The sequence below is a fragment of the Electrona antarctica genome (assembly GCF_951216825.1).
Source record: "Electrona antarctica genome assembly, chromosome: 20".
NCBI lineage: Eukaryota > Metazoa > Chordata > Actinopteri > Myctophiformes > Myctophidae > Electrona > Electrona antarctica.
The window spans coordinates 24,259,227-24,272,143 of NC_136801.1; the positions used below are offsets into that span (position 1 = coordinate 24,259,227).

Sequence of the window (12,917 nt, forward strand, 5' to 3'; positions counted from 1 at the left end):
CACACACTGGCACAACACGAGGACCACGAATGAGGGAATTCCCTGCTAAATCTGTGCGTGTTTTCCCCTGTGGCAGACATTCATTCCCTCCTCGACAGATTGAGATTCTAATATTAAGCCTAGCATTAGGCGTTCAGGAGGTGGAGAACTTTGGGCGTCTTCTTCGAGAAAGATTTACATAATATCCTTGCTGTCGGGCAGAAACCTCTTATCTCCGTATTTCTCGTACATTACGTCCTACTTGATCAAACTACACTAACTACAGCGTCACACAAAAGCATCAAAAGTAGCAGATCTACAAGCTCAAAATGTGCCGCGAAGCGACACGTTTTGAGCTTCTGCTACTTTTGCTACTTGCGAATCCTGAAAAGTAACAGTTTTGGACAGGATTAGGTTTCCACCCAACAGAATAATATCCGTCCGTGTCTTGTGAGCCTCACCTGTTCTGGATCAAGGCGATGACTTGGGAGTAAGTCTTGCCAATGATGCTCTCTCCATTCACCTTCACAATGCGGTCCCCTGGGTAGAGAATTCACAAGAGAATTAACGTCCCCAGAACAGATGTTTTACCGACACCATGAGCATGTAAAAGCCTCAGTTACACTTAAGCTGCGTGCCGGTGTCGTGCTCCATGAATAGCAGATCGACAAGCTTGCCGATCTGCTATTTACTGGAGTTGTGCAACTGTGAACTGCTGTGAACTGCTATTTACGCATGCAAATGCCAGCACGCAACCAAATATAAATTAGGCGTCAACAGTTACCGCATGAGGTTTGTTTGCCTTGCTTTTTCATCTTCCAAGTCAAAGTGTCCTGGTATCCTTAAAACGTTAATTCAGTTCCATGTGTCAAAGCCAAAGAGCCCTATATATATCCTGCGCTACCGTTAGAATCCTGTCAATGAGTTCTCCAACCGTCTCGGAATGAGGACCATTTCCCCCCCCCCGCTGCCTGCGCGAGGAAGACAGATCTGTGCCCCGAGTCTCACGAGACGACACGCAACTGCAAGAATCTCAAACGCCCAAAAATGCTTGTTGTTTACAGACGGGACCCTGCGTCAGGCCGGCCGGGCCCACTGCATCCATTCATTCAAGTCTTCTAGATGGCCATCTTTACAGGAAGACAGGAGATCGTGTGGGGGGAGGGTTGGGGGGTGGGGGGAGAAACCAGATAATTGTGGGAAAAACGGTGTACTCCCCTGTCCCCAGAGAGCGGAGCAGAGATAAAAGCAGAAAAGGAGAGAGAGTTTGGAGGACTTGTCTCGGCCACTTAGCATTTCCTGTAGCGCGCTGTGCTAACCTGGCAGTAACACTGGCAGTATGGTGCAGCTGGGGCCAGGATTTTAGTTCCCGTTTGAAACTAAAGAGAGCAGACAAACACACACAGAAGGGAACTGAATGATTTCAATGTCAGCAGTGTGGCAGGGCCCTTTCGGCACCCCCTGGAAAGTTAGTTGGACCAAAAGATACTACCAAAAGATACTACAAAATGCTGACTCTTTACTGGCACCGAGATCATCTTAATGAAGGGGTCTTCAAACTTTTTCAAGCCAAACAAGGACCCCATAGCTGAGAGAGATGAAGCAGGGACACCCTACACTACATATTGTGTACAATTGTGTTGCAGATTAAACTTTTTCATAGATTTCATAGATAGCTATAGACTTGTTTGACAGCACTATCATTGTGTTTGTTTACAAATAATCTTTTCCATTAACACAATTTGTGACGTCCACAGACGTCCTAGGAACTATTATCAAATGTTGGATTCATATTAATGTGCATTTTCAGACATTTAACCACTCAATACATAGTAAACTTGACCTTTGACTCTGTACTTGGGCTGCTCTATTTCCGCTACACTAAACTTCTTTGCCGAAAATAGCCGATCTGCTATTTTTGGCTAAAGTTCGCCCTCAGAAAATAAGTCCCATCACACGAACATTTGGCGGCTCCCTGTAACAACTCTGACTCCTCCCTAGGGGTCACGGACCCCCTGTTGACCCCCTGTCTTAACAAAGTGAACGTCCAATGTTTTAGTCTCATGTGAAAAAAAAAATTCCAACATGAAAGGAATTCAGAGCCTCCTTCCCAGTTCCCACCCCCACCGCCGTTTAATTTTAGCACTTAGACGTTATTTTAAACTTTTTTTCAAACATTAAGACACGATTCACGGAAGTGAGAGTCATAGAATGAACCGCGGGGGATTTCACAGAGTGGATGGGGTTAGAACCACAACCATCCACTTTATGATGTCACCTTCGTACTTGTTTTGACTGGCCGCACCTTCACAAAGAAAGACTTAACTATGGAGAAATCCTGGCAGCAAACGACGATATATATTAATCATACCATTTACCGTTTATCAGCAGGAGTGTGACTGGCACGGCCCCCACACGAACCGTGTGTGCCTACGTGCGCGCACGTGTGTGTGTGTGTACACATTCTTGACTTTCTTGACTGAGTGGTGCTTGAATGTCTGCTTGAATTGTCCGTCTGTGTGCATTGTCTGTATTTATTCTTGTGCGTGCGTGCGTGCGTGTGTGCGTGCGTGCGTGCGTGCGTGCGTGCGTGCGTGCGTGCGTGCGTGCGTGCGTGCGTGCGTGCGTGCGTGCGTGCGTACCATTTCCCTGGTACTACACCGCTACCGAAGTTGTGTGCTGGGTTGTGCATCAAAAATATGTTGCGAGGTTGTAGATCAGCTATTTTTGAGTTTTGGTTTAGTTTTGGTTCATGACATTCGTGAAATGTGTGTGGGTCTGTGTGTGTGTGTGTGTGTGTGTGTGTGTGTGTGTGTGTGTGTGTGTGTGTGTGTGTGTGTGTACCTGTACAGAGTCCAGCTCCGTGGGCGGGGCCTCCCTCTTTCACTTGCTTGACAAAGATGGTGTCCATTGGCTCCAAGCGATTCCGCTGTCGCCCTGGCAACGAGAGAGAGAGAGAGAGAGAGAGAGAGAGAGAGAGAGAGAGAGAGAGAGAGAGAGAGAGAGAGAGAGAGAGAGAGAGAGAGAGAGAGAGAGAGGAGCACATGCACACAGGTGATTGGTCGGTCACACTCACATCAGGAACAGCGTTGCCAAGTCTGCTTACTATAAGCGACTTTGGGCTTGTTTTTCGGTAAAGTCACTTGTACATAATTGTATAGTTGGCAGTTTTTTGTTTGTTTTTTGTATTTGGGCTTCCTTCCTATTGTTGTTTAAACCAGTGACTTTTCACGTCAAGGAGCCCCCAATTTCACATGTATTGATTTTGTCCGCCCACGGACCAACCCCACCACAGATCTAGAAGATGAGCTTGTAGATCAGTTTTGGGAGGTCAGGGAACATGCTGACAGTGTGGGGGACAGACAGACAGACAGCACAGGGTGGAGGTCAGGGTAGGGGACATGCTGACAGGGCTCACAGGGGAGTTGGGTTTCATATGGCTGTGTGGCTATGTGCCATCAGGGTGTCACCCAGTCACAGAGAGAGTGTGTGTTGTGTGTGTGTGTGTGTGTGTGTGTGTGTGTGTGTGTGTGTGTGTGTGTGTGTGTGTGTGTGTGTGTGTGTGTGTGTGTGTGTGTGTGTGTGTGTGAGTGAGTGAGTGAGTGAGTGAGTGAGTGTGTGTGTGTGTGTGTGTGAGAGAGAGAGAGAGAGAGAGAGAGAGAGCTTGTGTGCAAATGTATCAGAATTAATAACAGATAAACACATTTGCTTGCCCGTGTGTGTACAGTACTTCGGTCTTGCCATTAATGCCAGACAAAATGTGGCACAATATAATTAAATGTTTTCAGCAGAGGTTGACAAAGCCTTGACTAGCTACAGACTCAATGAACACAGCCTTGCAAAAGAGAAAGGCCGCCACACCCACCAGGGGAAGACAGACTAATATGCACCCACTGCACACAAAAGGTGGTAGAAACAGAGCTACACTTTGTGAACTGTCTGCAATATAAGAAGGTTAGTCAATGGCCCTATCTGCACTGAGTGGACCTCATAGAACTCTAGACCCAGGCCTACTGCACAATGCACTGCACTGAGTGGACCTCATAGAACTCTAGACCCAGGCCTACTGCACAATGCACTGAGTGGACCTCATAGAACTCTAGACCCAGGCCTACTGCACAATGCACTGAGTGGACCTCATAGAACTCTAGACCCAGGCCTACTGCACAATGCACTGAGTGGACCTCATAGAACTCTAGACCCAGGCCTACTGCACAATGCACTGAGTGGACCTCATAGAACTCTAGACCCAGGCCTACTGCACAATGCACTGAGTGGACCTCATAGAACTCTAGACCCAGGCCTACTGCACAATGCACTGAGTGGACCTCATAGAACTCTAGACCCAGGCCTACTGCACAATGCACTGAGTGGACCTCATAGAACTCTAGACCCAGGCCTACTGCACAATGCACTGCACTGAGTGGACCTCATAGAACTCTAGACCCAGGCCTACTGCACAATGCACTGCACTGAGTGGACCTCATAGAACTCTAGACCCAGGCCTACTGCACAATGCACTGCACTGAGTGGACCTCATAGAACTCTAGACCCAGGCCTACTGCACAATGCACATATAAACAGAGCTCTAGAAGACCCATGGCCTACTGCACAATGCATAGAACTCTAGACCCAGGCCTACTGCACAATGCATAGAACTCTAGACCCAGGCCTACTGCACAATGCATAGAACTCTAGACCCATGGCCTACTGCACAATGCATAGAACTCTAGACCCAGGCCTACTGCACAATGCATAGAACTCTAGACCCAGGCCTACTGCACAATGCATAGAACTCTAGACCCATGGCCTACTGCACAATGCATAGAACTCTAGACCCAGGCCTACTGCACAATGCACATAGAACTCTAGACCCAGGCCTACTGCACAATGCACACAGAACTCTAGACCCAGGCCTACTGCACAATGCACATAGAACTCTAGACCCAGGCCTACTGCACAATGCACAGAACTCTAGACCCAGGCCTACTGCACAATGCACAGAACTCTAGACCCAGGCCTACTGCACAATGCACACAGAACTCTAGACCCAGGCCTACTGCACAATGCACATAGAACTCTAGACCCAGGCCTACTGCACAATGCACAGAACTCTAGACCCAGGCCTACTGCACAATGCACAGAACTCTAGACCCAGGCCTACTGCACAATGCACACAGAACTCTAGACCCAGGCCTACTGCACAATGCACATAGAACTCTAGACCCATGGCCTACTGCACAATGCACAGAACTCTAGACCCAGGCCTACTGCACAATGCACATAGAACTCTAGACCCAGGCCTACTGCACAATGCACACAGAACTCTAGACCCAGGCCTACTGCACAATGCACATAGAACTCTAGACCCAGGCCTACTGCACAATGCACAGAACTCTAGACCCAGGCCTACTGCACAATGCACACAGAACTCTAGACCCAGGCCTACTGCACAATGCACATATAAACAGAGCTACTACCTTTAAACACTATTTAAATCTGAGGCTTTTTTGTTGTTTATACTATTTAAATAGTTTTGAGAAAAAAATGCTGCCAATTGTCCCAAAGTGATTGCAAAAGATTGCCGTTGTTTAGCCTAATTTGTTTCAAAAAGCTTTATACCCTGTATATATAGAGTGCAGTCGCAGTGCCGCCCCCTTTCATGACAACGCCAGGCCCAGGAAATGATTCCCAATGGATATTTCAAAAAGTATTTATTTAAAGACGGTTACGCCGCGGACAAAGCCAACTCGAGTCGTGACAAATCATGACAATAAACACAATATTTTGGACCAAACAAATAATTACAAAAGAAGAAAAACAACAAAAAAAGTGTTGTAACCTCCCGCTTTTTTCTTCTTTCTAATTCTTTGTTCGGCCTAAAAAGTCTTAAAAGGTCTTTAAATAAATACTTTTTGAAATGTCTATGAGGAAAATTAACGGGGAATCATTTCCCTGGTAGGGGGCGGGACTGCGACTCTATATAACATGTAGATAACGATGCAATGTGACATAGCTCTGTTTAACACAATGCTGTATATGTACTTTCCCCGACTGTTATTCCAATATAGCTCCTTTGAATTGAACAAAGACCACCAGGAAACACAGCTATACGAACAAAAAGAACACAGGTTTGACCCACGCAGGCAATGTGTGTCTTTGTCAAAGTGTCCTAACACCCAGCAGCTCAACCCTAACGGGTCCATTTGGTTCCATGTGTACACTCTCTGAGTTACAGACCCATAAGGGTCCATTTGATTACTAATTATCATTTAGCTGGAACTCTCTCAAGGACCCCACTTTGCCAGATGCCAAACAGTGTAAAACAGTGCTATAGCAGAGGGTGCCAGCCACATGTCAAACATGTAAAACAGTGCTATAGCAGAGGGTGCCAGCCACATGTCAAACATGTAAAACAGTGCTAGGAGAGGGTGCCAGCCACATGTCCAACAGTGTAAAACAGTGCTAGCAGAGGGTGCCAGCCACATGTCAAACATGTAAAACAGTGCTAGCAGAGGGTGCCAGCCACATGTCAAACATGTAAAACAGTGCTAGGAGAGGGTGCCAGCCACATGTCCAACAGTGTAAAACAGTGCTAGCAGAGGGTGCCAGCCACATGTCAAACATGTAAAACAGTGCTAGCAGAGGGTGCCAGCCACATGTCAAACATGTAAAACAGTGCTAGCAGAGGGTGCCAGCCACATGTCAAACATGTAAAACAGTGCTAGCAGAGGGTGCCAGCCACATGTCAAACATGTAAAACAGTACTAGCAGAGGGTGCCAGCCACATGTCAAACAGTGCTAGCAGAGGGTGCCAGACACATGTCAAACAGTGTAAAACAGTACTAGCAGAGGGTGCCAGCCACATGTCAAACATGTAAAACAGTGCTAGCAGAGGGTGCCAGCCACATGTCGAACAGTGTAAAACAGTGCTAGCAGAGGGTGCCAGCCACATGTCAAACATGTAAAACAGTGCTAGCAGAGGGTGCCAGCCACATGTCAAACAGTGTAAAACAGTGCTAGCAGAGGGTGCCAGTCACATGTCAAACATGTAAAACAGTGCTAGCAGAGGGTGCCAGCCACATGTCAAACATGTAAAACAGTGCTAGCAGAGGGTGCCAGACACATGTCAAACATGTAAAACAGTGCTAGCAGAGGGTGCCAGCCACATGTCAAACATGTAAAACAGTGCTAGCAGAGGGTGCCAGCCACATGTCAAACATGTAAAACAGTGCTAGTAGAGGGTGCCAGACACATGTCAAACATGTAAAACAGTGCTAGCAGAGGGTGCCAGACACATGTCAAACATGTAAAACAGTGCTAGCAGAGGGTGCCAGCCACATGTCAAACATGTAAAACGGTGCTAGCAGAGGGTGCCAGACACATGTCAAACATGTAAAACAGTGCTAGCAGAGGGTGCCAGCCACATGTCAAACATGTAAAACAGTGCTAGCAGAGGGTGCCAGCCACATGTCGAACAGTGTAAAACAGTGCTAGCAGAGGGTGCCAGCCACATGTCAAACATGTAAAACAGTGCTAGCAGAGGGTGCCAGCCACATGTCAAACAGTGTAAAACAGTGCTAGCAGAGGGTGCCAGTCACATGTCAAACATGTAAAACAGTGCTAGCAGAGGGTGCCAGCCACATGTCAAACATGTAAAACAGTGCTAGCAGAGGGTGCCAGCCACATGCCAAACATGTAAAACAGTGCTAGCAGAGGGTGCCAGACACATGTCAAACATGTAAAACAGTGCTAGCAGAGGGTGCCAGACACATGTCAAACATGTAAAACAGTGCTAGCAGAGGGTGCCAGCCACATTGTGGTGCAAATTTTTATGAGCCAGCAGAGGGCGGTAGAAGACATGAAATAACAGTTCATGTCAGTTATCGCCAGTGGTGGGGAAAAAAAGGTACTCTCATGATTACTGACTTAAGCAGACGTATCAATACTGCAATATAGAAAAAATAGCAAAATGATGGTATTCAAAATGCACTTGTGTAAAAAAGTATTGGTATCAAAATGTACTTAAAGTACCAAAAGTGAAAGTCCTCATTATGCAGAATGTCCCATTTCAAGTTATCAAATTTATAAAAAATCTTTTGAAAATAGCAGATCTACAAGCTTGTACATCGGCTACCTCCAAATGGCTGAAATGTATATAGGGCTGAAGTGGTTACTGTATGTTTTGTAAAAAATAATCAAAATAGTACTAAGATATAATATTCAAATAAATGTAGTGGTGTAAATGTACAATATTTGGATCTGAGATAGTGGAGTAGAAGTAAAAGTATTGGAAATTGGAAATACTCAAGTAAAGTATAAGTACCTCAAAATCGTACTTAAGTACCATACTTAAGAAGATGTACTTAGTTACTTTCCAGCACTGGTTCATCACTCAGACCTGACAATCAGTGTAATAGTGTTAAAAGTAAACCACTTCCACCCTCTCTATTGTGGTCACGCCATAATAGGCAAACTCATTTTAAAAAATACCACAAGCTCACATTTTGAACGAACAAAGTTCTCATTCTACTACTCTGACACCAACATGTGGACGCCCTGACACCATCCATCCAGTGTTATTCCAAATATAAATAACACTGGTTTCTTTCAAAAAAATGGCCTGAAAATACCAATTCCAGGAGGGGAGGAAAATGTAATTTCCACATTTCTATGTACATATAGTGTTTATAGTTGTTGATGACATGATGTAATAGTGTTAAACTTGAATGCTACTGTATGTTGATGAATTGAATACATACTGTAGGAGTCGATAGGACCACAATGGAAACAAGTGCCCATTTTAGCCTTAATGTCTTCCTGTACCACATACACAAGTATTCAATCAATCAAAAAAGAAAAACAATATAGGTCATTCAACCAAATTGTCAAAAAATGTTATTCTGGTGAATTATATCTCTCTATCTATCTCTCTCCCTCCCTTTCTGTGCCGGTTCCAGAGCCATATCTATGACTTTGTTCTAAAACAAATTGGATTCTGGAAGTTTTCCGAGGCTCACAGCTGGATAAAGGGAGGATTAAATGTGGGAAAGTATAAAGCTTTGGATATTGTAAACGTCCCAGGACTGCTGTACCGAAGCGAAGAATACAGAATGGATTAACTTAAAAAAAGAACACACACACACACACACACACACACACACACACACACACACACACACACACACACACACACACACACACACACACACACACACACACACACACACACACACACACACACACACACACACACACACACACACACACACACACACACACAGAGAGTGTTGTGTGAACACAGGCCTTTTCCAAAAGACCTCAGGATGACGGTTGAAAAGACCACAGCTGCTCTCGGCCCCCGGCTTTGGGACAAATGTCACCCTGGATGTGGACATGGCACTAAACACAGCATTGTTGTAGACGTTAATCCAGAAAAGAGCACCTGGCCTCTGGAGGACGGACGCCTGTGCCAGACCTGGGACAAATAAGATTAGCGAAAGAACCTCCAGACGTGTTTGAGGGTTTGTTTGGTTCTTCTTCTCACACCAGGGTTTACCGTTTCACCACCACTTTGTTCTGCCTGTCATGTAAACTGTTCTGTCTTTGCTAATCCCATCATCTGGCACCTGAGGAACCGTGAAGACATATTTCATGAGCGGTTTGACCCAGTGGTCTGGCGGCTGCACAATGTACAGTAAGTATCACAGGGCTGGACAGAATTATAGATGGGAAAAAAAAGTTTCAGTGCTGGCTCCAGAAACCAAAATGGTTATAGGTAGGGTAAGTGATAGTTTGGTTAAAATAAGGATGAAATAGCTCTATATTATAGTACTCATTGCTATATAGTGTTTGTTCAGTAACAGTGTTAAATAGCTATATATTCTGATAGTACTCATTTACATAGTGTTTGTTCAGTAACAGTGTTAAATAGCTCTATATTCTGATAATACTCATTTACAGTGTTTGTTTGTTTTTGTTTTGTTTTGTTTTTGGGGGGGGGGAGTTAATACATATTTCATCCAAACAGGATAGAGAACTTGCACAGAATACCGGATTAAACAAGCGAGATTGGAAGTGATGGTGCTAAGAAATGAGAAATGAGCAGACCAAATTGGAACTTTAAAGACAATTTCTGTAAAAGGGGTTCGCAATAATCCATGTGTGAAAATCCACATACACGCACGTCAGTGTGGCTCATCAAGCCAATACAAGTATAGATCGCACAAGCGCACAACAAGCTGCAGCACGCCGCACTGTGAGCTTGTAGATCTGCCATGTTTCGGTGCGTGCCACCTGGACGCAACTAAGTATATACAGTATAACCAAAGCTTGAGTGTCAGCACTCATCACGCCTCTACAGTACAATACTCGACCCCGACAAGCTCTTGTTGGCCGCGGGCCCTGGGCCGTACAGCTGGTCCTGGCTGTGCTGTGCGGGCCCTGGCTCTCCTGGTGTTTTGGGGGTTAGATAATGTTATTCTGCAGAGGTCTGGGACGGCTGCCCGCAAGGCCGCACACTGCCATTAACCCTCCGCCTTACCGCAACCTAACCATCCATCGCCACCTCCACCATCTATTCATCTCTGTCATAATCATGGATGCTCTGTGGTCACATGTGGCTGTGTGTGTGGATGTACGGGAGGGGGGGGTTCAAAGAGTGAGACAGGGAGCAAGAGCATGTACGGAGAGAGAGAGATGTGTGTGGATCTGGAACTGCAGTGGTGGGAACTTCCCCAACACGTCAGACACTCCGCACAGCATTGATAACACCTGGGAAGGAAGTAAGGAAGAGGCCCGGTTTCTTTGGGGCCGGCTCTGCATGGATTAGAGGCTATTCCCTTTATCACTCTCCCACTCAGCCACCTGCCTCTCTGACCAAAAAGTAAGAAGAGCCACCGCTCATCTGCTTAAAGGGGAATACCACTCATACCACTCACACATCTTGATGACATCATCAAGATGTGATTTTTCAGACCTCCAGTTCTAGGAAACACAGAATGGGGGAACCTTTATATTATTTCCACACAACAGCTCTAAGGTATATTAATGACATAGTAAAATCAGAGTCACAAAGGGGTAATGGAAAAAATAAAGGGAAGCTCCGCACACTCAGATCTGTGCACAATCAATGTATTTATTTTGCAAGCTTTCGGTCTACTGACCTTCTTCAGGCATCCACCTGCCTCTCTCAAAGACAAAGACAACTACCCAATATCTCCTTTTGAAAACTGCTTTAGAAAACACCCAAGACAGTAAGTAAAACACCGGAGTAGAAAAAGACCTTTGGACAGGTTTCACTGAGTCAGTCTGCAGTGCAGTGCAGGGGTTTTCAACCAGTGGTCCAGCTAAATGATAGCTGCGATATTCATGGTCTCTTCTGATTGGATGGGTCTAGATAACATGTAAACATGTGCCATGTATGTGTGCAATTATGTGTACCTCTCTGTGTGTATGTGCGCACGCACGCACGCACGCACGCACGCACGCACGCACGCACGCACGCACGCACGCACGCACGCACGCACGCACGCACGCACGCACGCACGCACGCACGCACGCACGCACGCACGCACGCACGCACGCACGCACGCACGCACGCACGCACGCACGCACGCACGCACGCACGCACGCACGCACGCACGCACACACACACACACACACACACACACACACACACACACACACACACACACACACACACACACACACACACACACACACACACACACACACACACACACACACACACACACACACACACACACACACACACACACACACACACACACACACACACGCTCATCTCCATGTACAAACAACAAGCCCTGAGGGTCTGACATTCCTGAATGCCTGCAACGGTCATTAGTGTGTGTGTGTGTGTGTGTGTGTGTGTGTGTGCTTGTGAGGACGCTTGTGATAGACACGAGGACTGTTTCCTTGGTCCTTCAGGTTAGGCTTAGTGTTAGAATTAGACATTTAGGTTTAGAGATTGGACTTGTATCTGCAATTTTTCAGCCTTCAGCTTATAGGGTAAAACAAATAGGCACAATGTAATTTCATAAAAATCGGCTTCCTAAATGTTGATGTCCTCACAAGTATAGTAACATGAACCTGTGTGTTTGTGTGTGTGTGTGCACGCGTATAAACAAGTGGTTCTGTGACAGCTCTGACCCAGGAGTCAGACATGCCAAAGCCCCAGCGTGACGGACACCATTAAAACATCCGCCTGCCTGACACACGCACACGCACACACACACATACACGCGCGCGCACACACACGTATGTGCACACACACACGCACACACACAGCTGGTGTACTTTTTTCCACACTACAGGGACAGGAAGGTAGTAGTATAAGCATATTTTCCATCACGTTTTTTTTCTTTTTTCGAAGAACTCCAAATTCCGAAACCCACCCAGGGAAATGGGAGATACAGTTATGGGGGAAATGGAATGTTTCGCTGGTCAGTATTTTAAAAACAAAACTCAAAAGGCAGTTGCTTCCCAAAATGGTTTCCTGATCAGGTTGTGCCTTGGGATTTTTTGTGACAGTGTTAATTTCGTCGACTAAAATTTAAAAAAATATATATTATTAAAATTGATATACACTGTATATATATATATATATATATATATATATATATATATATATATATATTGGCAATGTTGGCATTATTCATTTAAAAAAATAGGAGCCGCGCTGCAACCTTGTACAAACATATACATTTGTTTTTCTTTTTTTTTATTGAAAATGTTTGGACACTTTTGAATAAATATACCCTGACCCTAGCTCTGGTCCATTAGCCTGGCTAATAAGCCAGACTCAAATCACACTGTCGTAATCCGCCGGCAGGTAATTTTCTTTTGCCAACGGCTGATTCGGTCTGGCTTATTAGCCAGGCTACTGGTCCATAGCATTAGCTCTGATGCCTTCA

General features: G+C 45.6%; 1 protein-coding gene across 5 annotated transcripts in view; it reads right to left on the reverse strand.

The window, feature by feature from the left end:
- Positions 1 to 12,917, reverse strand: part of LOC306913450 (rho GTPase-activating protein 21-B-like) — a 124,862-nt gene that overhangs the window by 44,373 nt on the left and 67,572 nt on the right. For all 5 annotated transcript variants that reach the window (XM_079490106.1, XM_079490107.1, XM_079490105.1 and 2 more), the window contains 2 exons: positions 2,824 to 2,916; positions 441 to 519 (listed from right to left, as the gene is read on the reverse strand). In XM_079490106.1, the coding sequence (XP_079346232.1) occupies positions 441 to 519; positions 2,824 to 2,916 (172 nt within the window). The remainder of the gene's footprint in view (positions 1 to 440; positions 520 to 2,823; positions 2,917 to 12,917) is intronic.